Source organism: Salvelinus sp. IW2-2015, linkage group LG35 (assembly GCF_002910315.2).
Source record: "Salvelinus sp. IW2-2015 linkage group LG35, ASM291031v2, whole genome shotgun sequence".
Taxonomy (NCBI): Eukaryota; Metazoa; Chordata; class Actinopteri; order Salmoniformes; family Salmonidae; genus Salvelinus; species Salvelinus sp. IW2-2015.
Window position 1 is genome coordinate 9,784,944 of NC_036874.1, and position 27,997 is coordinate 9,812,940.

The following is a 27,997-nucleotide window of genomic DNA, read 5'->3' on the forward strand; positions in this document are numbered from 1 at the left end:
TTCTGTTCAACAGAGGCCTAAAATCTAAATGTCTCGAACAAGGCTAGCCTACTTTTGGCACTGTGCTGGACTCGCAATCAAACAATTCCATCCAGAAGTACAACATATACAAGTGACGTTAAAACGTCATATTTAATACATGGCAGCCTATTTATAGCGCTTTTAATGACACAAGCTGCTTTATATAGTATAAAAGAAACGTTAAACAAAAAGTAGGGAGTAGGACTCAATAAAAAGAAAGGGTGTGATGTGTCAGAGTGAGCGAGAAAGCAGGTGTGTGTGTGTGAGAGAGAAAGAGACGAGTATGCGTGCGTGTGTGTAACAGTGAAATCCTTGAACCAAGCATAAGCATACATACAGTAATAATCCTTCCGCCTGTAAAATGTTTTAGCATTTATGGGGCGCCGTACAAGTGCACGCGCCCACTTCCTAAATAAACAAATAATAATAAACAAGGAAGTACTCGTCCTTATACAGTCTGTCAACTCCCGGCTCAATGCTCTCACATTTAAAAAAAAATATACATATTCTGCATTTACACAGCAATGACCCAATATACTGCTGTGTGCATATTGATTTAGCAAATTGTGGACACACCGCCACCGTTGTGGGTTGAACATATGGCTTGGTTGTTATCAACTTTGGTGCTGTGCTGCTTAATAGTAACGTTAGGCCTACATGTAATTCAAAAAGATGCAACAGCGAAAATTAGAGGGATGAAGTCAACTCATAATTTAGACAACGACGAGCGTGCATTCTCAACGTCTACATTTGCGCACAGCACCGTCAACAGAAGGATCCAAAATAACTCCTCAACAAGTCACGGTATTGGAGCCAGGTAACACAGCTCCAGCTTTCTGTGGCACCCCTGGATGGAGAATTCGTTTACCCGCCACATGCAGGGTTGAACGGGCCATTGATAATTCGTGCTTTTTACCAACAAGTCTGCCTTTTTGGTGTGCCTGTGGAACTCCGAGTCGTCATTAACCGACTTGGTCCAGGACCTACCCGATAGCACCCAAATCCTCTTCGTGTCTCTCGATGACAGCTCTGTCAACGATGCCTTATGGATGAGAGGTCAAGTCCATCGTGTAGCATCGCATAGGTATCATTACAAAGGAGCAACACAAATGTTTACTGTTGCTTGTTATTATCGAGGAGACGGGCCATTGAACAGAACTGAAATATTACAACTTTCCCTTTGTGTTTCTGTTCAACAGAAAGAAAGAAGTTTTGTCCAGATTGCACTTCTCCCCTGTTCCTGTATTTGGCTATGGGAACTGGATTCCCAGTGTGCTGTACTCTTGGGGTCGTTCGGGACACAACTGTGGCCTTTCTCAGGCAGTTTTTACCTCTACAGGTAGGGAATACTCGCTATGCACTGTAGGACTGGTGCACTCATCAAAGCACCAGAGGAAGTTTCATTGTCCCTTGCATTTAGATCCCAACTGTCTGTGGTCTATTTAACTTACGTTTTTGACTATTATTATTCTATCCTGGATGAACAGATTATAGTTCAGCGTTCTCAGGGTGTCATCAGAGTTATTTAATGACAGATGGGCCATGTATTTATTGTTTTCTATGTTCATCTTCTGGAAGTGATGTATCTATTGAAATGTTAATTACATACAGGGTGGAATATGCCAGTGATTGTCAAGAGACTTGATGTGCGATATGATTGGCTGATGGGTTCCTGGAGCCAGATGAAACACCAGTTGATTGATGCAGGCGATGGGTGTGAGCCCGCCCCCTCCGCTGCAGGTGCTGTTGCCTGGGCTCCTTTTTCACCAAGGTCAGTTATGAGACAGAGAGAGGGATAGGTGGAGAGATGTGGGGAAACATTTAACTGCCCTTTCCAGGATTAACAGAAGAGTTGTTATACAGTTGTCCATAATGTTTCCCATAGAATTTGAGAGGTTGTGTAAAGACTCACAAACAGACTTGCCATGTGCTTGAACTCGACATGAAGGAACACATTGACATTGTTTGTTTCCGTCCCCAGGTGACGAACATGGCCAAGTCCAACGCCACAGGTGTCCTTGTCCACGCACGTCCTGGAAACCCGATCCAGGATATGAACTGCCATAGTGCATCGGGAGGCCTCTGTAGCCCAGGCCCTTAGGTAACTAACACTGACTGACTGACTCATACAGTGTTAGGTCAAGTTGCTTTCCTCACTTAACTCACTGGAAGCCATCCTTCCTCTAAGGATGAAGTGTTCTCTCAGTAGTCTTAGATGGATTACTCATGGAAATTATCTAGCGACTCCTGACCTGATGAGATATGCAAGCAATGGTCAGTAGAATGTACTGTGTATGTTATTTTACACTTGTTGATTGTCAAATTCGCAACCAGGAATGAATATTGGACCAAATAAAGTGAATATATGGATGTTTATATTCTATGTTTTGTAGATATGGGCACATGGTGACCGTGTCCTTCAGAGTACCCCCTCTCCAAACTTCTTCATTGGCATTGACCAGCAGGGGGCACTGTCTGAGATGGGCTGGTTCCTCTACCCCTCCTTCAAGTTCATCAACTGGCAGGCCCAGTGGTAAGCAGTAAGGACACTATGGATTCCCCAGTTATTACAGTAAACTGAAGACATCAGGAATTCATATGTCAGGAGTATACCTCCTTCATAGGTTTGATTTCTATGAGGGGCATCAGACTAGACTCCGTGACCCAGCCTGGGTGGTCCCTGTGTTTGAGGTCCAGATGCAAGGACAGAGTGGAGCAGTAGCCACAATCAGTGTAGATGAAGGGGGAGACAGGTTAAATAATAAATTTTAAGCCTTGAGAAAATTGACACATGGATTGTGTGTGTGCCATTTAGATGGTGAATGGGCAAGACAAAATATTTAAGTGCCTTTGAACGGGGTATGGTAGTAGGTGCCAGGCACACCGGTTTGAGTGTATCAAGAACTGCAATGCTGCTGGGTTTTTCACGGGCAAAAGGGGTGCAACTCAATATTAGGAACGTGTTCCTAATGTTTTGTACACTCAGCATTTATGGTCGTGCCATACACTAAGTCGACAATAAATGCATCAGCTTTGAATATAATTAGAATTTGATAGATATTTAAAAGGAATTTTGACTTTTCCATTTCACTGTGTCGGTAGACATGTTGGATTTTGACATGTTGGAGTTGGACGCGTTTCTGTCCTGTCCCAGCCAGAGGAATGACTTCCACTGGGATCACACTGTGCAGCTGTTTGTGTGCTGTAACGATTTCAGTACCCATTGCAACATGGAGATGGGGCGCTGTATAACAGCCTTCCCGCAGGTACAGTCTGTGCATTTGTTGTCACATGATATTGATACCATTTGACATGAGTCCCCAAAATGCATTTTGGTATTTGTTAAGATCACTCTTGAAGGGCAAAGCTGTTCCATTTCCATTGACTTCCATTTATGTTTTTTTTAATCTCCATATCAAATCATTTCTGGGTAACAATGGACCTTACTGTGACTGTTTTCAATTAAAAGAGTAAAAAAGAAAACCAAATAGCTTCTTATTAAGGAGCAATTTCTCAAAGAAGAATTTTGTTGGGACTGTCTGGGAGTGGTCTGAGGGGCCTAATGGGAGGGATACTGTATGTAACCTGAAAACTAGCACTTATTGGCAGAGGTTTGAAACTCTTTTTGTTGTTGGTCTACTAACTTATACCACCTGGTGATGTCGCCAGGCAGGCCAAAACACCCGTGCAAAACAAGCAGAAATTCCAGGCAGTCTTTTCAAACAGCTCTTACACTAAAAGGGTATTATCATAATCTTCACAATTTTACAGTATTACTTCAACTTCATAGTGTGGAAATATATACTGAACAAAAATATAAATGCAACAATTTCAACTGAGTTACAGTTCATATAAGGAAATCAGTCAATTGAAATAAATTCATTAGGCCCTAATCTATGGATTTCATATGACTGGACAGGGGTGTGCCTGAGAGGGCATAGGCCCACCCACTTGGGAGCCAGGCCCAGTCAATCAGACTGAGTTTTTCCCCACAAATGGGCTTTATTACGGACTGAAATAATCCTCAGTTTCATCAGCTGGTCTCAGACGATCCCACGGGTGAAGAAGTCGGATGTTGAGGTCCTGGGCTGGCGTGGTTACTCGTGGTCTGCGGTTGTAATGTACTGGACGTACTGCCAAATTCTCTAAAACGATGTTGGAGGTGGCTTATGGTAAAGAAATTAACATTAAATTCTCTGGCAACAGCTCTGATGTTTATTCCTGCAGTCAGCATGCCAATTGCACGCTCTCTCAACTTGAGACATCTGTGGTGTTGTGTAACAACACAACAAAACTGCACATTTTAGAGTGGCCTTTTATTGTCCCCAGCACAAGGTCCACCTGTGTAATGAATGGGCTGTTTAATCAGCTTCTTGATATGCCACACCTGTCAGGTGGATGGATTATCTTGGCAAAAGAGAAATGTTCACTAACAGGGATGTAAACAAATTTGTGAACAGAATATGTCAGAAATACGTTTTTTGTGTGGATAGAAACATTCTGGGATATTTTATTTGAGCTCATGAAACATGGGACCAACACTGTTGCGTATATGTTTTTGTTTAGTATGTATAAAACACAGGAAAATCCAGTTTTTGACTGCACTGGGCCTTTTACCTCTGTGCTCATGCCCTTTACCACTTCAAAGTGATCACCTTTGGCTTAAAGAAACACAACAAATTCTTTTAACAATGTTAATGTTCCTCCCCCAGAGGCATTGGGCGCTGGCTCACTGATGTTTCTCCTCTGGAGCCTCTGGAGCCTCTGTTGAACAATGGGAGATGTACCTTCACCATGAAGACTGTGCCTTGGGCCATGCCCTGGGTGATGTCTCTGAGTCAGATTCAGCCTCACAAATCACTCAAGTCAGTTATAATGCCTACATAACAGGGTCACAGGTGTTAAGGCTCCCGAGTGGCGCAGCGTTCTAAGGCACTGCATCTCAGTGCTAGAGACGTCACTACAGACCCTGGTTCGATTCCAGGCTATATCACGACTGGCCGGGATTGGGAGTCCCATAGGGCGGCGCACAATTGGCCCAGCGTCGTCCGGGTTTGGCCGGGGTAGGCCGTCATTGTAAATAAGAATTTGTTCTTAACTGACTTGCCTAGTTAAATAAAGGTTAAATAAAAATAATAACATCTGCATGACACTGTCATAAGACATTCATACTCTACACTTTTTAATTAGTATTTTACTGTTCATTGTGTATCAGAATTCTTCTCTAAAATATATGTATATTTTTTACTGTATAGAAAATGCTAAGTGATGGTTAGGCAATAGGACTGACTCTTTCACTTTAAAAACCCCAACATTAAATAGGTTTCCAGTATGTGGGTATGCCATCCTGTTGTGTACAGTTCTACTAGTGACAAAGCAATGGACAGAAATCACTATTCTTAAATCTTCAATTTAGACCATTTCATCCCTCTTTCATCATGGGTAGAAAAAGATGTGCACTTCCATCCTAAGCAAAGTGTCATAGAAAATTGTCCTGGCAAAGGACAACCCCCCCTATGAGTCTCAGTCATGACAGATTAATCATGGAGAAAAAGTACTCCAGTATCAGCTTTTTCTCACTGCACCAATGCAATACCGTCTAAAGACAGTATCATACTGTATTTCTTATATGGTAATAAGTAACCGGATTAACTCTACAAACAGATGTTATAACTAGATTTTGCTATTGTTATAGACAATCACTCATACAAGCTTTACCCCTTTAATAAGCTGATGTCATTGTACAGTGGAGGTACCTTTGACAAGGAATACAACGAGAGATCCCAACCAATCAAATTCACTGTCACAGCCTCAACACAAAAGGTATGATGTAGAATTGATATTTCTTCTGTTTACATTCACTCATAATAAAGGGTAATTGTCATATACTGCATGTTCTTACATTTTTGAATATGCCTTTGTTTTAGTTAGTGCTTTGGCCATAATGTGGGTAGAAACTGCTTTACAAATCAAGTTATTATTGTAATCAGTCATTTTATGTACCATATTGTGTTTTAGGTGGAGTTGTATGCTGTAATCCGAGAACAGCTGCGGCGAGTTCTGCATGACGTCACACCACTTCCTCGTCAACGGAGCATTCAATCACACTCGTATTTTTGACTCGGCAGGTGGGAAATGACTAACGTTAAAGTTTGGTCATGCAGATTCATATAATCTTCCCATAGTCTGGGCCATAGTTACATTAGCATGATGAGGTTGTATTCCTCTGAGGGCAATTAAATTGAACCGCGGGACGATTCTTTTTTCTAATTGGATGGACTGGGGGGGTGGAACATTATTGTTTTTACACCGTAAGTATGCCCAAATAGATATTGTATTTCACAATAGCATAATCATTTCATACCTTGATTACATTGAGACACGGTCACATAGGTCTCTTAATGTATTCGTAGGAATACTTGGGAACAGATTTCCTAAATTAAAGGATTTAGCTAAATTCCTGAAAATGTGTATTTTTTGCCCAAAAACTAAAATTATAATATGTACAAAAAAATTAATGTTTACTAATAATTTGTGGGCCAATTTGGCCTGCAAGCTTCCTGTTGCTGACCCCTGTCCTAGGGCGTTTTCCTGCTTGTGTCCCTATTCTATTCTTATTTGAGTGAGTCAGGTGTGTGTCTTTGGTCATGCATTCTGTTCCAAATGAATGTAGATACCACCATATCAATGCATTATACTGCATTTACCATGTTTTTAATGCAGCAATCTTTAACGATCCCATTGTCCCGACTGTTTCCTGGGGTTGTGTTATTCTCCAGGTTCAGCCCTGGGGTGTGCCATGCGTGGGAGAGGGGGCGGTGCCCAACGAGCATGGCACCTGGCTGTACGGCCGTGGGGGCTGGTGTGATGGGCTACAGGTAAACCCCTGGAGGATTGGTATCACCACACAGGTATAGAACTGTCACCAGACCTCGTCATGAAAAGTTGCCCTTGCGGTTCGTCATCAGAAACCTCTTTGTTTAGCTAGCAGTGGATATGATCACATGCAACTTCAAATGCAGCTCATGCAAGTTATCAAACACGTAATCAGATGGTTATCGTCTGCAACATCAGAGATGTCATCAGAGGATGGATTAAATCACCATTAGAGCTAGGTAAAGCCAGAAGAATAATGCACTTGTTGAACATAGCTATAGCCATCAGTCTTGCATGTTATCATAGTCATCACTCAGTCACTGTTAAGTTTGTCAGGGTCCTGACTTTAGCGTCGGATATCCTGCTACAGAGGTTTTTGGTGTGGGGATGCGTGCGCATCACTTGAACGTGACAATTGCTCGTAAACGAAAAATGGCTTTATACGTCCTTTCCATAGAAATATAATTTATCATTAGATCTATCATAGATCTAATTTAATAATTCTATTTCTATGGTTCTTTCATCCTCACCTCATACTGGATTGATATTGAACTATGAAATGATGACGTAACAGATTTCTATTTTCCAGTTTCAGAGCACAATGTTGCCACCTTCAAATGCATACTAAAGAGGCATTCTTTCACCATGTAAACAAGACCATAACACATAGTCTTTGTAAATTTGCATGCCTTTTTTTTTGGTGTTTTAGCTGTTATTTCTGACATTGAAAGAGTTTCAAGACAACAATTTTGCTTATCTTCTATCCCACATACTGCAGGGTTTTTGACGGAAAGGTTACGCATTCAAGTTCTAAATGTTTGCTGCAGTAATGCTACAGCATTTGTGTCCATTCGTTTGCAGTGGAGTGCCCTTCATGAAATTAGCCTATTAGATGAGTACAGCACTTGATCACTCATGAGTCCTTGGAAAGGCACACATGACCCTGTCTTTCCAAAGCTTCAGTTATATTTTATTCATTTGATACACACACATCATTTTCATGGCCACTTCATTTAATTACCACAGGCTTAATTTGTAATCCATGGATATTACAGTATTGGGGCTGTTGTTTATGGTTGTTTGATTACTATAGTGTTTCTCCTGAGGCCTTGAATTGTTATTTCTTGTTGTCTTTCTCAGCTGGACATGAGTGGGATTGAAGCCAATACTCTGCTCTACTTTGGAATTTACAGTGGACAGGAGCCCAATACGTCTCACGACCCTGGCTACATTGTCATGTTCTCTTATCTGGTGTTCTACATGTTGTCTCCCTGACAACCAGGTTGTCTTGAATGTGAATTTTAATGACTGTGATTGATGCGGATGAAAACCAATCATGATAAAATATTTATTTTCTTATCAGACTAGCACTTCTTTATCAGGCTGGCACTTTTATCCAGTAATATTGTATCCTATTCTATGTTTGGGTGTGTCACCAACTTGCACTGTTCTCCCACTCAAGAGTTTTCATTCAAGTTCGATACAAAGAAGACGTCATCTTGAATAGCTCATTTTGCGCTTCAGAAAAGTTGAAGAAGGCTACTTAACCTGGTCAATTATGTGTAACTACACAAATGTAGCTTTTAGTGTCAAACTTAAACTTTCAGATGACAAGACACTTTTCCTGACGCAAGATCAACCACCTTCTGCTTCTTCAATTATGCAAGTATGTCTTTTTGAACGGTTCACTTGCAAAGGTTGGAGGAGTTGGTTACATTTGCTACCACAGACACGAATGCATTAAGCAGTGTAATATTTCACAAAATGTTCAAATATATCTGGATGTTCAAATTAACAACATACTCTTTGTTCATTTAATTAACTTTAATGAAATTGTGCAGTGTTACAAACAATAATATCCAGCAGTCAGTTTTCATACAAATGAGTTACTTATAGAAAAGTTAATCAGGGATAAAGGTTAGTGTTATGAACTTCTGCCACATTTGTAACATTACCATTTAGTGTTCTGCCCTCTTCACTCCATCTTGAACATGAATAAATGGAATGGTTCCCTTACTGTATACTTTCAAAAGCCCTAAGTCTCATTCACTTACAGTTACCTCCAAGAAATGAGGGAGCTTTATGTTAAACCAAAGACACACATATACAGAGTTATGTAAATAGCTTATTGCCCCTGAGGGGATAAATTCAATTTAATTCAAGTTAAATTGAATTGGTGCCATGTTACCACCAACAGTTCCAAGACGAGGGAATACGAATCCAAAATAACTGTGATCGAGCATTTGGTCCCAACATCACCTAGTCCTCTCTTCGACAAGTTTTCTATCCAATTTCTATCCCCATTTCAAAGTATTGGTGAAGAGATAAGGCACTGATATTGAAATTGACCCACCTTTGACCCAAATATATCATGTCTTATCAATACAGTCAAGTAGATTTGTAAGCATTCAAAACAAGTCAACAAATGTGTGTATGTTAGACCTTAACACAGTTTTTTTTGCAGCTCTTCTCCGACTCAAATCGGTTTTGGTTTCCCTGACAGCCTCCGAACCAGAACTGGGCACAGGCATTAGCCGTAGTGTCATAGTACCACTTCACAAAGTAATTCCTGCAAGGCCCGGGGTCCAGAGTCTGTCCACATCTCTCATCTGGGGAAAAAGGAAGAAAAATGGGGGACATTGCTTTTACTTGTACTGTATAGCGTTCTATGAAATGACAAGAAGAGGAAATGGGGAAATATCAGCAAAGGCCACACAGTAGTTTGAGCTCTGGAAAAGCGCTATATCCAATCAATCAAATGACCTGGTATTAAAGCATCCTGGGGCAGAGGTGGAGAGGTTGGGGGAGAGGTTGGGGGGAGCCCGGGTAGCTTTACTACGGGAAGGGGCCTCTGGGTGGGGGCCTGGGAGCCCGTCATGACCACACTGTGGGAGGGGTTCTTCATCTCTGAAGGAAGAAGGAACTCTGGTAGGCGCTTGAAGGGTTCCCTGTCAAAGGATGGGACCCTGTTGGTCTCCGAGTTATCTTGGTCCCCGGTCTGGGGGCCCTGTGGGATAAAGACTCTGTCTGACTCTCCTGGTGGACCTGGCTGTTTAACAGAGGGTAAAGAAATAGATATATGTATTTTGTACATCTGCTATAGTATGTGATTGCACCTGCATAGGCTTGAACCTGAGTTATTGTCTATAATATGTGATTGCAATCAAAATCTTGACACACAGGTCCATGTATGAACGCATGCAAATGAACATGTGCACGTACTCACACTCAATTCATGGCTCATTTAGCGGAAATACAATTTTGGGCCCGAGTTCAGACACTATCCTTATGTGGGGCCTTTTTAGCAATCATTTGGTTATGGTGAGTTCTCCTAATTTTCTTCACAATATTATATTTTACAATGTCATGATATATTGTACTGCAAAGCTTAGTGAGCTCCGTAATCCTCAGTAAATGTGCAGCCCTATTCTGATTATGACAGAAGCATTATGTAAAGTGGAAGTGTTGTCATTCTCACCACCATCTGTGTTTTTTTAAAGTCTCCATTGAAAGTGGGTGTGTCCGTATCAGTCCTCTCTGGGGTTTCCCTGACAATCCCGGCTTGTCCAGGGGTTCCGGGGGAGTATCTGGAGCTGGGGATGGAGCTGAACTGGGCCCCACCATCACTCTCACAGATCCGACTCAGCAGCTTGCTCTCAAGGGCTGGACGAGCCAAGACAAGACAGTACCCCGATATTATTGGGACTAGGCAATAAGACACAGCTATGTAAAACGTACAGATATTTAGGACTGAATTTGCTTTGGCTAGTTTTAACAGCACAGGTGTTTCTCTGGCTTTAGAATTATTCAGGCCCACATTAACTATTCAAATATAACTGTAGCTTTACAATATGTTCCTTACAGGGAACATAAACTTCAGTAAGGATGGACATCATAGTGAAAGGTACTTCCTGCTTACCAGGAAGTGTCTTGAAGTCATCAATCAGGTAGACGTGTTCCCTGTCTGGGTCAGAGGCCATGAGGTGGAGCTCTTTCTTAAACTCCTCGTACAGCGGATCACTCTGGTTCACCACCCCGATGACAAACGTCTCAATGTTACTGCCATTGGCCTCTTTCACTGCCTCCTCCAGCCTCACAGAGTCCCTCTCGTCCGCCTGTCCATCTGTGATCACTATGGCCACTTTCCTCACCCCGGGCCTGGCCGCCCGGAACACCTGATTGGCCTGATGTATGGCGCTGCCCGTGAAGGTGCCTTCGCCCAGGTAGGTCATTGTGCGGACCGTCTTCTTCACCTGGTGGTGATAAATATTTATAACATCTCTGATGTAGCCTGGTCCCAGATCTGTTTGTGAGGTCTTATGTGACAATGACCATAAGAGTTGGCAAGACAGCACAAACAGATCTAGGACCAGGCTACTGAACTAGAGAGTAAGATTTTTCATTTTGGACGCTTGAGAGAAAATCACCTTGCATTGAACTGTTATGTCATATGAATTGAATGTTACAGAGGCTTCAATAAAGTTTTGAGAAATATAAAACTGAGATAGTCTTGACCTGGTCCCGGCTGGCTTGCTGGTGCAGACTGACCACCACCATGTTGATGTGGCTGTAGAGGACCACCCCGACGCGAGTGGTCTCCCGGCTCACGGAGGCACGGTCGACCAGAGCGTTCACAAAGTCCTTAACCACGTTGAAGTTGTCAGGGCCCACACTCTCTGAGCTGTCAATCACAAAGACCAACTCCAGTGGGCTCTCACGGCACTTCACCCCACATCCTGGGGAAAGAGATAGATTCATTGAAAGTCTCTGCAAACAGCCATTACAGGTATGGTATTGTACCTGGTGTGTGAATTACCACATTACCACACTAACCACATATAGATCTGACCAGTTTGATGACCTCCTCTCTCTGTAAAAGATGGTAAAACACTTTAGTGTCTAGTCATTGTAATACTACAGTACGGAGGTACAGTGTACAGAACAGACTATACTTACTGTTAGGCCAGGTTCCCCTTTTTCTCCCAGTCTGCCCTGTAATTCAGGAGGTCACTCAATAACAAATATATACATCTGATAATGTCCAAGCTTTTTCCAGATTTATAGTAAGACTAGTACCAAAGGTCCAGCAGCTCCTGTCTCTCCAGTCTCTCCACCGTCCCCTTTTCTGCCTCGTTCACCCACGAACCCCCTGTCTCCCTGTAGGAACAGCAAAACTGAATCATTTTTCTATACCTTGGAAAGCATTATAACTTTGTCAAGTTCAAGACCATTTGTGAYACTGGATTTGGTTCTGGCTGCCGAGATTAGAGATTGGATAACATCTCTATATTTATTAAGCTACATGTTATGTTGTTTGTGTGGAGGTTCTTACCTTATCCCCTTGAATACCCTGTCCTGGGGGCCCCCTGGGGCCCGTGATCCCCTGGAATCCTGACTCCCCCTATCAGGCAAAATCAATTCAGCATTTTGACCTGTGGAAACAGCACTAGTATATGCCTGGCTGTACCATGACCTAACATGGATTACTAAATGGTCCTTTAACTGTACCTTTGGTCCTTGAATGCCCTCTCCAGGCAGTCCCTGGGGACCCGGTGCTCCAATCTGACCCGCTGACCCCTGCAGATAGAAACATGTCATCTTGATGCTCCGCCAGTCATATGGTTCCTATTAATCTTGCTCAATCATTGATATCCTGTGTACTCCAATCATGATGGCTAATTTATCCTCCTACACATTGGTAAAAATGATTATTATTGGTCTGAATAGGATTTATGACCTTGGGGCCCATTAGCCCAACTCCTGGTGCTCCAGCTAGTCCTGTGGGGCCTGGAGTTCCCCGGTCTCCCTGAACAGAAAGATCCTCAGGTTAAATACTCACATAGAGATCACAAAACAAACACATTAAGTTGCCCCTATAATTGGGTTAAGGTTATTTTGTGACCTAAATAGAGTTTATGCAATTATTACACCGGAAAACTCACCTTAGGACCAGGTAAACCTTTTCCTTCTGGTCCAATCTCACCCGTCAGTCCTGGTACTCCAGGGGCTCCCTAATAAGCATGACAGAACATCCATTCATACAGTATACATACTGAATAGTCAGCATAGATCAATGAATATGATCATAATACTAGAGAAAATGGGGATACTTACTGGAGTTCCAGGAAGGCCTTCCCCTTCAAGCCCAGGTGGACCAATGGGCCCTGGTAGCCCTCTCTCCCCCTTAAAAGATAGAGTGGTTTCACACCAATGGTCTTATGTGGTTCATTGGACATTTGAGAAATACTTGCACCTCCCAAATCAAAATGAAAGAAGCTGAATCAAATAACCTTCGGTCCAATGATTCCTATTCCTGGTTCACCAACATGTCCGGGTGGACCTACTGCACCAGGGTCCCCCTGGAAACAAAACAACCCAACATAAAATAGAACACTGACGTCATCCTTAAGATATGGTAACACTTTAATATCCTAATAAAGTAGTAACCAACAGTGTTGTCAATGTTCCTTCTCACCAGAACTTACCTTGATACCGGGTAACCCCCGCCCAGGTGGTCCGTTTGTACCTGCTCGTCCAGCACTTCCGGGTTCACCCTGAAACAGGAAACATTTTATAACAGCAGAACCAACCATGCTTTGGGTCAGTAGTGTTGAGCATGACTGTTGTGCATGTGCTTACCTTGGCCCCCATTTGCCCCACAGGCCCTACTGCCCCTAGCTGGCCCCTGGAGCCCCGCTCCCCTCGGTCTCCCTGAGAGAATAGTCACAGCTTGATTTCAGACACTCTTTTCCATACATCCTTTGAAATAGTGAAAATGCTTTAAGATAACTGATTTGTACCTTTTCTCCAGGGACACCTTTTCCGGGTGCCCCATCAGGTCCCCTGGGCCCATGTAACCCAATGTCACCCTGATACCATGTGAAATAAATACACAATACTGTAAACAATGAACACTGTCAGTTGACAGCCTGGCATTAATGTACTGTCCTAGTGATAATGACATTGCATCACAGCACACTGTGCCCACCTTCTGTCCTATGTCTCCATCCTCTCCAGAGAGGCCCGGAATACCAGGCAACCCCTCCGATCCTGGGTCTCCCTAGAGGAGCATTTWCAAATCTCTWTTAACACAGTTTTACTTSATCTGGTTTAAATACTGTCTTACTYAACCATCAGACTTACTTTAGGTCCTGGCTCCCCYACACCMCTCTCCCCTGGGATTCCAGGCTCACCTGAGAAGCCTTGGCTTCCCTGRAGAACAAACAGTATATGTGACATCATATTTACTAAATMAATATACTGRARGTTTGCGTCTTGCYTTCAGATCRAAGACTTRCYTTTTTGCCTGACATTAGACTRCCTTTGARCATGTGACAWTCAACCTTACCTTTTGGCCCATAAGTCCCACACCTGGATTCCCTCTGGGGCCTGGAGGGCCAACTGGCCCTTGGTTCCCCTGAAAAGAAGGGGACATTAGAAGAAAAYMAATATGAGTATAAGTATGTGTGAGTATACAGTATGTTTGAGAARAGACAWATTGACATTARACAYAAGGATCTGACTGCAGTTMAATCAGAATGTACCTTTTCTCCTTGAATTCCTGCCCCTGGCATTCCCACCGGTCCTTGTGATCCAAGCTGTCCAGGATTTCCCTGAGAGAAACATAAGACCACCCATCAAATGTCATTTCACTGAAGGAATATGGGATCATTCTCAATGGATCATTGATCATTTATCATCATACGGACCAACATAAGACCTCAACATAGTAATGTCCAATAGTCTTAAACTTGCTTTACCTTATCACCTTTGACCCCAACACCAGTGAGACCACGCTCACCTCTGGGGCCCTCGTAGCCTCGATCCCCCTGAAGAAATAGATACTTGAGTCCACATTGATTTTAAAAAACAATATGACATATTAATGGCCCGTTGTACTTACACCAGACCTCATTCTGACTTTAGGATGTGTACAGTTATACCTAACAGTATAATGCTCGGACACTGAAATATTTGCCCACCTTTGGGCCAGCGAGCCCCTCCCCAACAGCTCCCTGGTTACCCTGTGCTCCAGCAAGTCCTGGGGGTCCCTGAAATAAACAGTCTCATCATTTTTGACCCTCAAACAGTTTCAACATTTACTGTCCAGTAAATGGAAACATTTAGTTTTGAATCAGAGGTAGAAGGATAGGGTCATGTATAACATTCCCATAGCGATCACTGTTTAGGTATCCAAAGCTGGCATCTACAGTAATACTTACTGGCTGTCCTGGCTCTCCAATTCCAATGGGACCAAGGGTTCCTGGTCTTCCCTGAATTCCTTTGGCCCCCTGAGAACAATGACACATTTCAACATTTATGTTATTTACATAAACTGTAAATGTATAGCATCATCTCTGTAATGGTTATTATTAGGTTACCTTTGGACCTGGGAACCCAATGCCAATGTCCCCTGCTGGTCCAGATGCACCGGTGGTTCCTTGGTCCCCCTGTGTTAGAGGTGTACGATCACTGTGTGAATGCGTCAAAACGCCTACTACTTGAAACCCACACCACCAACAAGTTAGTCATAAAACACTTCTATTCCAAGTTCATGCTGTAGGAGAAAACCCTTCCCCGGTGCTTCTCCACAGAGGAACTCTATCCATTCCAACAGAAGTCTACGAGGATGGAAAATGGCAATAAAATGCAGACAAAGGATCTTCATGGGATTCAATAACGCATCTCAGAATGGCATTTACGAAGAATACAGCAGTCACTTGTTCCTGCTATACATTATGTTCTTGATTATGTCAGATTTTTTTATATTTTTTATCGCTAAATAGCTAAATAGCTCTAAATCACTCCTGATTCCAAGGCCTTCCTTGTTTGAGAGGTCTGGTCAATGTGTGACAGAAAGTGAAGGATCGGTATTTAAATAGAAACGGACAGCAAGGTCAACTCAACTCTCATGGCTTCTCTGGCTAAGCAACACACTTTGACAATAGAGATGCTGTGTGAAAATTTCATACAGTAGCACCCATGAATGTCATTTGCTGATTTCCTAGCACCCTTGAATGTCATTGGCTGAGAATCAGCGTGCCTACTTTAGGTCCTGTTTGGCCCTCCGGACCCTGGTCCCCGGGTGGTCCGTTAACACCCTGTGGAAGAAACCAAAAAAATCCAGAAATGGCCTTAATGAATAAAAGCACAATGAAGTTGATTTATATAATGCACTGGTTCCATTGCAGCATCCTAACAAGTCCATGTGAAATGGTTTTGAAATGGCGTCTACAACAGCCTTTTTTCTCACTGTACAGTATGTAGCTACTGTCTGTATAGAATTGATAGCCCAGAAAATCTAACTCATCCCTGATATCTGAAAAAATCTATATTGTGAGGAGGTGTATTTTACATTTTACAATGTACCAGTTAGTAGTCAATTCTTACAGTTGAACTAATGCAATACAAATGCACAGAACTATACAGAACAGAGCAGTAGTTTCGTTCCATTGTCAGGGCCTGGTGTCAAAACAACACTATCACTGATACCATGCCAGACGAGGGGCTGATAGTGAGGAGGAATAGTGCCACTGTACTGGCAACCCTGTCCTAGCAGCTAATCCTACGACACAAAGTCTGCTCCTGGAAAAGAATAATATCCTGCAAGCCTGGATTCACTGCTTTAGATACTCACATTAGCATCGGGATTAGGCATAATCCAAAATTCACATTCCATAAGTGCATGGGTGGAAAAACGACAAACTCAACTTCCATTTTCCATATTTGAGAATAAGGGATGTCTCTGACTAACTTAGATGTCATCTGTTCTCAATGTCTGTACTCATTTTCACCCTGTCATCAAACAACATCTCAGTTAAAAAAGTACTCAGCCCTTGCTCTAAAGTGCATCATTCATTGAGAATCAATGAACGTATTCCATATGAACATACTGTATCATATGCATTCATGATTAAGACAAGGTCCTAAAAACATGTGTTAATGTGTTGAAGGAGTTGTGTTCTAATGAAAACAACAATGTTACATTATACCTGGTCTCCTCTGGGTCCCCGTGGGCCAGGAGGTCCTCCGGGGCCCTGTAAGATGACAAGATGACATCATGCTTCCATTGGCACACATACTGTAGACTAGATCACAATGTTGATTGAACCAAAATGGCACAGTAATCTTTGTACTTACTTCATCTCCTTTATCCCCAGGGGTGCCACAGTCTCCTATCTCCCCCTGAAATACAGCACAGGTTCAACCAATCATTGGCAAAACACTTTTAAGCAAGACAGTTGTATTCTGAAATGTCTTGAAAGCAGATGTCCCACCTTGTCACCGTTATAACCAGGACTGCCCTGTAAAGTAAGAACAACCGTGTTCAACACCCAGTACTGAAGGTATCTCAGTCAACTATGGACATGTGGCGGTTAGATGGAAGTTAATTAGAACAGAATGCCTCAGAAAATAATGACAGAATAAAGAAATACATAGTATACCTCAAGACCGTCACTTCCTGGTCGGCCACTGACTCCAGGTTCTCCCTTGTAGAATTGAGACAGTGTTATAAATGTGAGATCAGGATTGTATGTAGATCGCTGAGGTCATTAAAATAGTGAAAATCACTATCTTTTTACTACTTACCCGTGATCCTTTTGGACCAGATGGTCCTTCATATCCTGGATCTCCTTTTTTACCCTTGATGATACACAATAAGTTAGTATATGGAGTCATTGTTGAATGAGAGTATTCTGTATTTCTTACAAGGTTTTTGTTTTGTTTTTGTGTGGTGCGTCAGTCATACTGGGTTACTGCATAATCCTTACTGTAGACCTAGATGTACTGTTGAAAAACGTCTTGTGTACTCACTGGGTTTCCAGAAGGGCCTCTCTCCCCTCTTTCACACAAACACACTTTAGCCTGTGGACACTGATACAATGAAAATAATACAAAATCAGTCTTATCACTCCACCTGCTACTTCCAGTGGCATTGTAGTGTTATTGTTTTGAAGTACTTACCGCCTCAAGCGCTATTGCATCCTGGGTGGGAAAAAGATACAAGAAGATTGTGTGAGATTTTTACCTAGAAACAATTCCAACAGTACCACTATTGACTGAACATTGTATTGTACCTGAGCAAGCCTTACTGTACATGAACAATGGTACAGATGGTCAAGACATTGTTCTAAGGAAGAATAAAACAACAGGGGGTACGGGCAATAGGGAGCTAGATCACTTCCTGTCAGTTTTGCTTAATAAAGCTGTCTCTTTTAAACCTCCTCTAATGACGAATATGAATTAGAAAAAATATGATGGATATTTGGAAAATTTATAATTTATGCTATTATTTGCCCATAGACAGGTCTTGACCTCATTTAGACTATAGACAAATCTCTGTGTATATGGAAAAGGCATATTAGGGGAAGAATTCCCCACACAGGAACAATTCTGCCATTGAGGTTTGAGCCCCCGCTTAGGACACAGACATGATAACAAGACAAGTTTATCTGAGGAGCTCAGTACTGTTGGACAGTGATGTTGTGTGGCAACTAACTTAGTTACCCTCACTTTGTACCCTCACAAACCTCTGGAAAAAGCTGTGAAGTTCTCATACTCATATAGAAAAGACAGTGTGGAAGGTACTATCATACCCTTTTCACACTACAAACTAATGATCCCAAACTATACCGTGCTGGCCTGGTTCAGCATACCAATCATCTTCAACTTGAGTGTAGGGTGACTTTGATGACAGAACACTCACCAACTCTTTCAGTAACTTCTCCTCTAGCTGGGGGTCAGTGAGACTGTGGACGAATTGCTTGGCCGGAGTGCTGGCGATAGCCCGGAGTTTGGCACTGTTCTGGCTCTGGCGGGCCAGGTCCGACAACCCTATAGCAATGAGCTTCACACCACTACCCTTAGCATCTGCCGCTGCTCCGATCACATCAGGGTTCCTCGGATGATCGGCACCGTCGGTCATGAGCACCGCCACCCTGACGCTGTCCTCCTTGGTCTCCTGGGTGAAGAGTTGTGTGGCGTTGGTGATGGCGTAGGTGGAGTAGGTGCCATGGCCAATGTAGGCCATGGAGCTGACTCTGCTGTGGAACACATCCAGGTCCTGCCAGGCAGTGAAGCTGTGCTCTATAGACACGGAGCTGCTGTACTGGAGAGCAGCCATCCGCAGCTTTAGGGTCCATCCAGACAACTGGAGCATGGTGAGACGAGTGCTGAAATGCAGAACAAAGGACTTCTGCTTCTCGAACAGCAAGGTCTTGGCGCTCTCCGAACTGTCCAGAATGAAGGCCACCTCCATGGAGCATGTTGTCATGTCTGGGAGAGGGATGCATACATGTGTTTCACATGGAGATCGATTGGATAAACTTCAGGCAAATGTCAAAAGCAAATTAACATTTATATTGAACAAAAATATAAATGTAACATGCAACAATTTCTAATATTTTTGCTGAGTTACAGTTCATTTAGAAATCAGTCAATAAAAATAAGTAAATTAGTCTCTAATCTATGGATTTCACACAGTGGTGTAAAGTACTTACGTAAAAATACTTTAAAGTACTACTTAAGTAGTTTTTTGGGGTATCTGTACTTTACTATTTATATTTTTGACTATTTTTACTTTTACTTCACTACATTCCTAAAGAAAAGAATGTACTTTTTAGTCCATACATTTTCCCTGACACCCAAAAGTACTTGTTACATTTTGAATGCTTAGCAGGACAGGAAAATTGTCCAATTCACGCACTTATCAAGACAACACATGGTCATTCCTTCTGCCTCTGATCCGACAGACTCACTAAACACAAATGCATCTTTTGTAAATGATGTCTGAGTGTTGGAGTGTGCCCCTGGCCATCCATACATTTTTTAAACAAGAAAATGGTGCCGCCTGCTTTGCTTAATAGAAGGAATTTGAAATGATTTATACTTTAACTTTTTATACTTAAGTATATTTTAGCAATTACATTTACTTTTGATACTTAAGTATATTTAGAACCAAATACTTTTAGTATTTTACTGGGTGACTTTTACTTTCACTTGAGTAACTTTCTATTAAGGTATCTATACTTTTACAAGTATGACAATTGGGTACTTTTTTCACCACTGATTTCACATGACTGGGCATGGGCGCAGCCATGGGTGGGCCTGGGAGGGCATAGGCCCACCCACTTGGGAGCCAGGCCAACCCACTTGGGAGCCAGGCCAACCCACTGGGGAGCCAGGCCTAGCCAATCAGAATGGGTTTTTCCATACAAAACGCGTTATTACAGCACAAGGTGCACCTGTGCAATGATCATGCTGTTTAATCAGCTTCTTGATATGCCACACCTGTCTGGTGGAGGGATTATCTTGGCCACTTTTACATTCTCACTAACAGGGATGTAAACACATTTGTGCACAACATTTGCGGTTTGCTGATGTCAACATTGTGAACAGAGTGCCCCATGGGTGGTGATGGGGTTATGGTATGGGCAGGCCTAAGCTACGGACAATGAACACAAATTATTTTATTGCTGGCAATTTGAATGCACAGAGATACCGCGACGAGATCCTGAGGCCCATTGTCATGCCATTCATCAGCCGCCATCACATCATATTTCAGCATGATAATGCACGGCCCTATGTTGCAAGGATCTGTACACAATTCCTGGAACCTGAAAATGTCCCAGTTCTTCCATGGCCTGCATACTCACCAGACATGTCACCCATTGAGCATGTTTGGGATGCTCTGGATTGACGTGTACGATAGCGTGTTCCAGTTCCTACCAATAGCTAACAACTTCGACACAGCCATTTAAGACGAGTAGGACAACATTCCACAGGCCACAATCAACAGCCTGATCAGCTCTATGCGAAGGAAATGTGTCGAGCTGCATGAGGCAAATGGTGGTCACACCAGGTACTGACTGGTTCTGATCCACACTGCAAATTTGTTTTTTTTTGGTATATGTGACCAACAGATGCATATCTGTATTCCCAGTCATGTGAAATCCATAGATTAGGGCCTAATAATGTTTTTTCAATTGACTGATTTCCTTATCTTTGAAATTGTTGCATGTTGCGTTTATATTTTTATTCAGTATGCAGGGCATTCGGAAAGTATTTAGACCCCTTGACTTTTTCCGCATTTTGTTACCTTACAGCCTTATTCTAAAACGGTCCACCTGTGGTACATTAAATTGATTGGACATTATTTGGATAGGCACACACCTGTCTATTTAAGGTCCCACAGTTGACAGTGCATGTCAGAGCAAAAACCAAGCCATGAGGTCGAAGTAACTGTCCATAGCGCTCCGAGAAAGGATTGTGTCGAGGCACATATCTGGGGAAGGGTACCAAAACATTTCTGCAGCATCGAAGGTCCCCAAGAGCACAGTGGCCTCCATGACTCTTAAATGGAAGAAGTTTGGAACCACCAAGGAACTTCCTAGAGTTGGTGCCCGGTCAAACTGCGCAATCGGGGGAGAAGGGCCTTGGTCAGGGAGGTGACCAAGAACCCGATGGTCACTCTGACAGAGCTACAGAATTCCTCTGTGGGGATGGGAGAACCTTCCAGAAAGACAACCATCTCTGCAGCACTCCACCAATCAGACCTTTATGGTAGAGTGGCCAGATGGAAGCCACTCCTCAGTAAAAGGCACATGACAGCCCACCTGGAGTTTGCCAAAAGGCACCTAAAGACTCTCAGACCATGAGAAACAAGATTATCTGGTCTAATGAAACCAAGATTGAACTATTTGGCCTGAATGACAAGTGTCACGTCTGGAGGAAACCTGGCACCATCCCTACAGTGAAGCATGGTGATTTCAGCATCATGCTGTGGGGATGTTTTTCAGCGGCAGGGACTGGGAGACTACTCAGGATCGAGGGAAAGATGAACAGAGCAAAATACAGAGAGATCCTTGATGAAAACCTGCTCCAGAGCGCTCAGGACCTCAGACTGGGGTGAAGCTTTACCTTCCAACAGGACAACGACCCTAAGCACACAGCCAAGATAACGCATGAGTGGTTTCGGGACAAGTCTCTGAATGTCCTTGAGTGGCCCAGCCAGAGCCCGGACTTGAACCCGATTTAATATCTCTGGAGAGACCTGAAAATAGCTGTGCAGCAACGCTTCCCATCCAACCTGACAGAGTTTGAGAGGATCTGCAGAGAATGGGGGAAACTCCCAAATACAGGTGTGCCAAGCTTGTAGCGTCAGACCCAAGAAGACTTAAGGCTGTAATCGTTGCCAAATGTGCTTCAACAAAGTACTGAGTAAAGTGTCTGATTATGTAAATGTAAATTTCAGTTTGTTATTTTTTTTTATACATTTGCAAAAAAATCTAAAAACCTATTTTTGCTTTGTCATTATGGGTATTATGTGTAGATGTATTAGAAGAAACATTAAAAAAAAATTTTTTTTAGAATAACGCTGTAACAAACAACATTTGGAAAAAGTCAACGGGTCTGAATACTTTCCGAATGCACTGTACATCTACTTAGAGTAAATCACTGTTACAATGATTTAGACATTTAGACATTGATCAATTAAAATCTTCCTGTTGGCTGAGAACGTTGTTTGACTTCTCCAGCAGATTGTGCACCCTTTTTTAGAAAAGACCGAAACACCTTAAAGTGCAACTGAATGTAATAAGCAATTTTTCCTCTTGAAAACGGCCTATGTGCCATCGATATGAGTCAGAATTTTTTTCTCTAGTGTAAATAGGATAATTTTCGTCATTAAGTCAGTCCAAAACTAAGATTTGCGAGATAATTTAGGAAAAAGACGGTATGACACGGAACGATGGTTAAGTGTTATTCTCAGTCGCATTTCCTAATGAGAATTGAAACCGAGGCTAAATCAGTCAATTCAGCCCCCCTTTAACATGCACGGGGTATTTCAGATGTAATGTAGCCATATAGATAAAAATAACAACGGATAAGCCACAGTGACTGACCATCATCACTAACATGTGGACTTTATTTACCATTTTCTCCATCTCTGAGGACACTATACTTTCCGTTTCTTATTTTCTGGCCTATAGCCTCGTGAAGAAGTGCCAACAGTAGAAGGAACAGAGCCACTCCTTTCCCCATGTTGTCCTTTCTCAACATTTACACCCTAAACATAAAGAAAAACATGTCTTATTCAAGTGTGACATCATTCTATATGGCAGGTGTGGATGCGATCTCCTCCTTAATCACGATCATTGTTGGAGCACAGAATCAATGTACAGTACATGAGCCATCTGCAGAGTCACTGTATCAACTATGGGCTGAAGCTGGCAGCATAAATATACTTTATGAATTCCTGTAATGTTGTCAACTATTTATACAGACCAACTAAAACAACATGCCACATCATTTATGGGTTTTTTCTTGCCTAGAAAACAAAGTCATCAGTGTAAAGTAATCTATTTTTCATCTTTTACATTCCACAAAAGAAAATAATTGCCCAACTACTTAGAAAGTTGTCATTTGATTTGAAAATGTGGATTTTTATCATCTTACCTTCGTTCTTATTTAAATACAGCCGCCGGTTTTTGTATAATCATCTGGAGTGGTTTAGGAAGCAGCATCTCGTCCTGATCACCAGTTCGGACTAGTCCACGACGTGAAGTGCGATGTCGCTTAGGGAAGGACAGCGCTCGGTTCGTCTACAAGAATGTGTAGATTATTGTGCGCTACACGTCACTGTGTATTATCTTCATGTATGTTTATGAAATTTCACAGTTTTACAGACTCACAGACACTGAATAAATTGTAGTCACCCATAGGACGTGTATGTGATCAATACAATTTGATTTAGTAGCGCGCGTAATACTGTAGCTCTGGGCAGTGTACACACGACTGTCATGAATTCCTTATAACCTATTATGCTTAATTAAGCACCATAGAGGTGTAAAAAGCTGAGGATAAAAAGTTAAAACACGTTGTGGTTTCTTTAAACATTTCACTTTCCCCACAGTCTACGTTGAATCCCGTTATTTGCTATTTAGAACTGTTTGTAACCTTTCTGCATGGTGATTGTTTGGATGTTGTACATAAAAATCCCAACTGATACATGTTATGCAGATTTTCCTCTTCTCCACTTGCACGCCTACTAACTTGAAAAACAGACAGATGTTTTTTTTCAGTAGATAGAACCAGAACGAACACAGGCTCCCCCGCATGTTCAAGAATCATTTAACGCCCACGTGGAATGAGACTTAATTTGATTTACAGTAGGATAAGGCCAACCTGTCAGTACTATGGTAAACTAGGGCTAACTTGTTATGTCCCAACTTGTGTTCTGCAGGTTTGATAAAACAAATATATAATTTAGTGAAAAATAAAGGGCTGAATTTGTTTCTCTTTCTTCAACTTTTCCGTGGACCCCTTGCGCTTCCCTGCGGACCCCCGGGGGTCCGGGGACCCCAGTTTGAAAACTCTTGATCACCTAACAGATGTAAAAGCCTATTAAACATGCATATCTACTATTACAGTACAATATAAATGTAGTAGTATCCCAATATCATACATCTTTGGTTGTAGCGCCACCTTTAGGAATTGACAGTGCCGTGTTCCCCAAAATTCGAACGGGTTTGCGCGTAACCGGACCTCTCGAATAGCAATCTGCTTTTTTCCGGGGAAATATTTTGGTGTAACATGAAAACAAGCACGGCGTAGGTTTGTGGTCGCCACTAGTTACCACATCCACAAAATCATAAAGCCCGCCTATTTCTACAATTATCTTCTTAAAATGTGAGTTTAAACCTAACCACACCACTACCTTTATGCCTACTCTAACCTTAAATTAAGACCAACAAGCAAATGTTTACATGACATTTTACGATATAGGCCATTTCGACTTTGTGACTGTGGTAACTAGTGGACACCCAGTTTTGTTCATGTTGACATGTCTGTAGAAATGTGTAAGTTTCTTTCAATATTTTTTTTAATCTTTATTATTAGAAACACAATTTACTAATGTTTATTTGCGGTTTATCTGTTTTCTTGATACTGGTAGTTCGGGAAGCTAATCTTGCGATGTCAACTAAATTGTAGCTAACGTTAGTTAACCAGATAACGTTAGCTAACTACTGTAACTAGCAGACTTTAATTTTTTTGCTAACAAATCTACCACAAAGTATCCTATATCCACATTTTTGTTTAATTAACTATCTAGCTAGATACAATGTTGCATTAACATCTTGCAATTTATGCCTATCGTTATTTTACGCCTTGGGATTGCTAACTAAATGTTAGCTGTGCCACTTGTCACATGTCACTAGCTAAAGTTAGCAGTTAGCGATCTAATATGTTGCTCCCGTGCTGCACATAATGGTAGTTGACTACGTTGTGACAACATTTGTACAATATCTTCAGCTAAGTTTATAGAAAGTATGCTCAACATATTCGTTTATATAAAGTAGGCTAAACACATTCGTTTGCTCACTACTAGACTACTTGCTAGGTGTCAGCTGGTAACTTTCAACTGTACTGTAAATGCTGTTTTCCCCCAGTATACCAAGTTGTAAACAGCAAGAGAATTATCCTGGACAGAAGCTCTTCCATATGAACAATGAGTGGCTCAAAGCCAGACATTTTGTGGTCTCCCCACCACGCGGACCGCTATGTCATCTGTGACTCAGAGCTTGGACTGTACCGCATCGGACCTGTGGGGAGCGGCGAGACCAAAGCCGGAGCTCTCCCCCTCTCTGTGGAGACCGCTGCTACCCTATTAGCGATCAACTCTGACACCCCATACATGAAATGTGTGGCCTGGTACCCAAAGCACGAGCCTGAATGTCTGCTAGCAGTTGGACAGGCTAACGGCAGGGTAGTCCTCACTAGCCTAGGCCAGAGCCACAACTCCAAGTGCAAGGAGCTGATGGGGAAGGAGTTTGTGCCCAAGCATGCACGTCAATGCAACACCCTAGCCTGGAACCCTGTGGACAGCAACTGGCTAGCCGCTGGGCTGGACAAGCACAGAGCAGACTTCTCAGTGCTCATATGGGACATTAGCAGTAAGTTCTCCCCAGAGGCTAGTGTAGCCGCTGAAAAGATCCGTCTCTCGTCAGGAGACACAGACTCTGGCCTAGTGGTGACCAAGCCCCTGTATGAGCTAGGCCAGAACGATGCTTGCCTGTCCCTCTGCTGGCTGCCCCGCGACCAGAAGCTGCTCCTGGCTGGCATGCACCGCAACCTGGCCATCTTTGACCTGCGCAACACCAGCCAGAAGACCTTTGTCAACACCAAGGCCATACAGGGTGTGACAGTGGACCCCCACTACCCCGACCGCGTGGCCTCCTTCTTCGAGGGCCAGGTGGCCATCTGGGACCTGCGCAAATTTGAGAAGCCAGTGCTCACGCTCACCGAGCAGCCCAAGCCGCTCACCAAGGTAACTTACTGGTATGCTTTTTTTGGTCTGTTGTGAAATTCTGTTCTCCCCTGCCATCCAGTGTACAATCGACTTGCACATATCAGAAGTATACTTTTATGTGATAGCGTAATGCATAATTGTGCTGTAGCCTACATGTTTTGGATGTAAGGATGTACAACTCACTTTCCTTTCATTCCCAGGTGGCCTGGTGCCCCACGCGTATGGGCCTGTTGGCCACGCTGACGCGTGACAGCAACATCATCCGCCTTTACGACATGCAGCACACGCCCACGCCCATCGGCGACGAGACAGAGCCCACGATCATCGAGCGCAGCGTGCAGCCCAGCAACAGCCTCATTGGCAGCTTCGCCTGGCACCCCACTTCCCAGAACCGCATGGTGGTGGTTTCGGCRGCCAACCGCYCCATGACRGACTTCACWGTGTTCGAACGTATCTCTTTAGCCTGGAGCTCCACCACTTCGCTCATGTGGGCCTGCGGCAGYCACCTSTATGAGTGTGCCGAGGAGGSGGGSGTGGGAGGGGAGGGTACWGTAGAGAAGGACATAGCCACTAAGATGAGGCAGAGGGCKCAGTCCAGGTACGGTCATGATACGGTCCAGGTGTGGAAGAACCATTTGCTGGCCGGAGGGGACGACCCCCAGCTCAAGTCCCTGTGGTACACTCTGTTCTATATCCTTTATTACACTCAACCTCAACTGGACCTCAAAGCCTCCCCTCTAATCAGGGACTGATTTAGACCTGTGACACCAGGTGGGTACGATTAATTATCAGGTAGAACAGAAAACCAGCAGGCTCCGGACCTCGTAGGGTAAGAGTTGAATACCCCTGGTTTATTACATTACTGGTGCTTACTAATTTCTGAGCATATCTAGCTTTGTGTGATTTATGTGCTGTTTGTTCTGTTTATTTTAGATAAAGTAGTCCCTGTGTGAGAGACATGCCTGGCGTTCTGCTTGCACTGTGGTGATTCATTGAATTATCATTTGTCTTTGTGTTCTTACACCTGACCTACTGGATAGACTAAGTTGCTATATTGTATGTCACTGTTTGCACTGTGGTTCTTATGATGTCTCAGCGTTCCGTTTCCTATGTAAGTATCACTCATGAAACAGTACACTGAAGACATGGAGCAGAAACAGCAGGGGAGCAAACAGGCCCTGGTCTATTCAGGCATCAAGAACATAGTCAAGTCCAGCTCAGGTAAGCAACCTAAAGATATAGATCATCTTTAGGCCTACATCTAGGCTAAATTTACAGGCTGAACCCTTGAAAGTATTATGTAACACTACATAGGTACTGTAAGTTATTTTTCAGTGTTTCTCCTAGGTTTATCTTTGCGTTGGAGCAAAAAAAGCCCCTGAAGTAACATTTGTATATCTGTTGCTCTCTACTCCACCAGGCACTACAGAGAACAGACGGTGCTGGAGCGGCTCAGACCGCCAGACGGACGTCCCCAGGTTCCACAGCGAGGAGCGCAGCCTTGCCCTTCGTCTGTGCGGCTGGATCAACCGAGGCCCCGACATCAACGTGGAGCCCTTCCTGCGCTCCCTGGAGGGGGAGGGCGAGTGGGAGCGTGCGGCCGCCGTGGCCCTCTTCAACCTGGACATCCGCAGGGCCATCCAGATCCTCAACAAGGGAGCCTCCGCTGAGAGAGGTACTGGCYTGGAGTCATCTGGGACAGGGCTATGTAATGCATTTTTGAAGATTCTTTGTAAGGGCTCAAGAACTTGTTTGCAATATACACTGTATGTACTGTACACAGCATAAAGT

The 27,997-nt window shown here is 43.1% G+C and overlaps 2 protein-coding genes and 1 pseudogene across 2 annotated transcripts in view; 2 read left to right on the forward strand and 1 right to left on the reverse strand.

Moving 5' to 3' along the window:
- The first annotated feature begins 519 nt into the window (after nucleotides 1–519).
- LOC111958834 (uncharacterized) lies at nucleotides 520–8,222 on the forward strand (annotated as a pseudogene).
- Nucleotides 8,223–8,702: 480 nt separating this feature from the next.
- LOC111958846 (collagen alpha-1(XXVIII) chain) lies at nucleotides 8,703–25,443 on the reverse strand. Its single transcript, XM_023980147.2, has 37 exons — nucleotides 25,352–25,443; nucleotides 23,353–23,498; nucleotides 22,830–22,963; nucleotides 18,605–19,173; nucleotides 17,863–17,883; nucleotides 17,713–17,772; nucleotides 17,488–17,541; nucleotides 17,343–17,387; nucleotides 17,175–17,201; nucleotides 17,038–17,082; nucleotides 16,890–16,934; nucleotides 15,945–15,998; nucleotides 15,279–15,347; nucleotides 15,120–15,188; nucleotides 14,880–14,948; nucleotides 14,658–14,726; nucleotides 14,442–14,510; nucleotides 14,246–14,314; nucleotides 14,041–14,109; nucleotides 13,886–13,957; nucleotides 13,698–13,766; nucleotides 13,537–13,608; nucleotides 13,383–13,451; nucleotides 13,188–13,256; nucleotides 13,012–13,080; nucleotides 12,840–12,908; nucleotides 12,635–12,703; nucleotides 12,406–12,474; nucleotides 12,230–12,298; nucleotides 11,974–12,054; nucleotides 11,854–11,889; nucleotides 11,731–11,767; nucleotides 11,413–11,633; nucleotides 10,817–11,150; nucleotides 10,376–10,560; nucleotides 9,661–9,946; nucleotides 8,703–9,506 (listed from the first exon to the last, which is right to left on the reverse strand). Exons 3-37 carry the CDS (start codon nucleotides 22,954–22,956, stop codon nucleotides 9,334–9,336), a joined length of 3,579 nt encoding a protein of 1,192 aa, XP_023835915.2. The 5' UTR covers nucleotides 22,957–22,963; nucleotides 23,353–23,498; nucleotides 25,352–25,443; the 3' UTR covers nucleotides 8,703–9,333.
- The window catches only part of LOC139023699 (GATOR2 complex protein MIOS-like), a 5,420-nt gene continuing 2,828 nt past the window's right edge, over nucleotides 25,406–27,997 (forward strand). Inside the window, exons 1-4 of the mRNA XM_070437338.1 lie at nucleotides 25,406–26,224; nucleotides 26,407–26,896; nucleotides 27,329–27,427; nucleotides 27,627–27,976. Coding sequence (XP_070293439.1) covers nucleotides 25,406–26,224; nucleotides 26,407–26,896; nucleotides 27,329–27,427; nucleotides 27,627–27,976 — 1,758 coding nt within the window. The remainder of the gene's footprint in view (nucleotides 26,225–26,406; nucleotides 26,897–27,328; nucleotides 27,428–27,626; nucleotides 27,977–27,997) is intronic.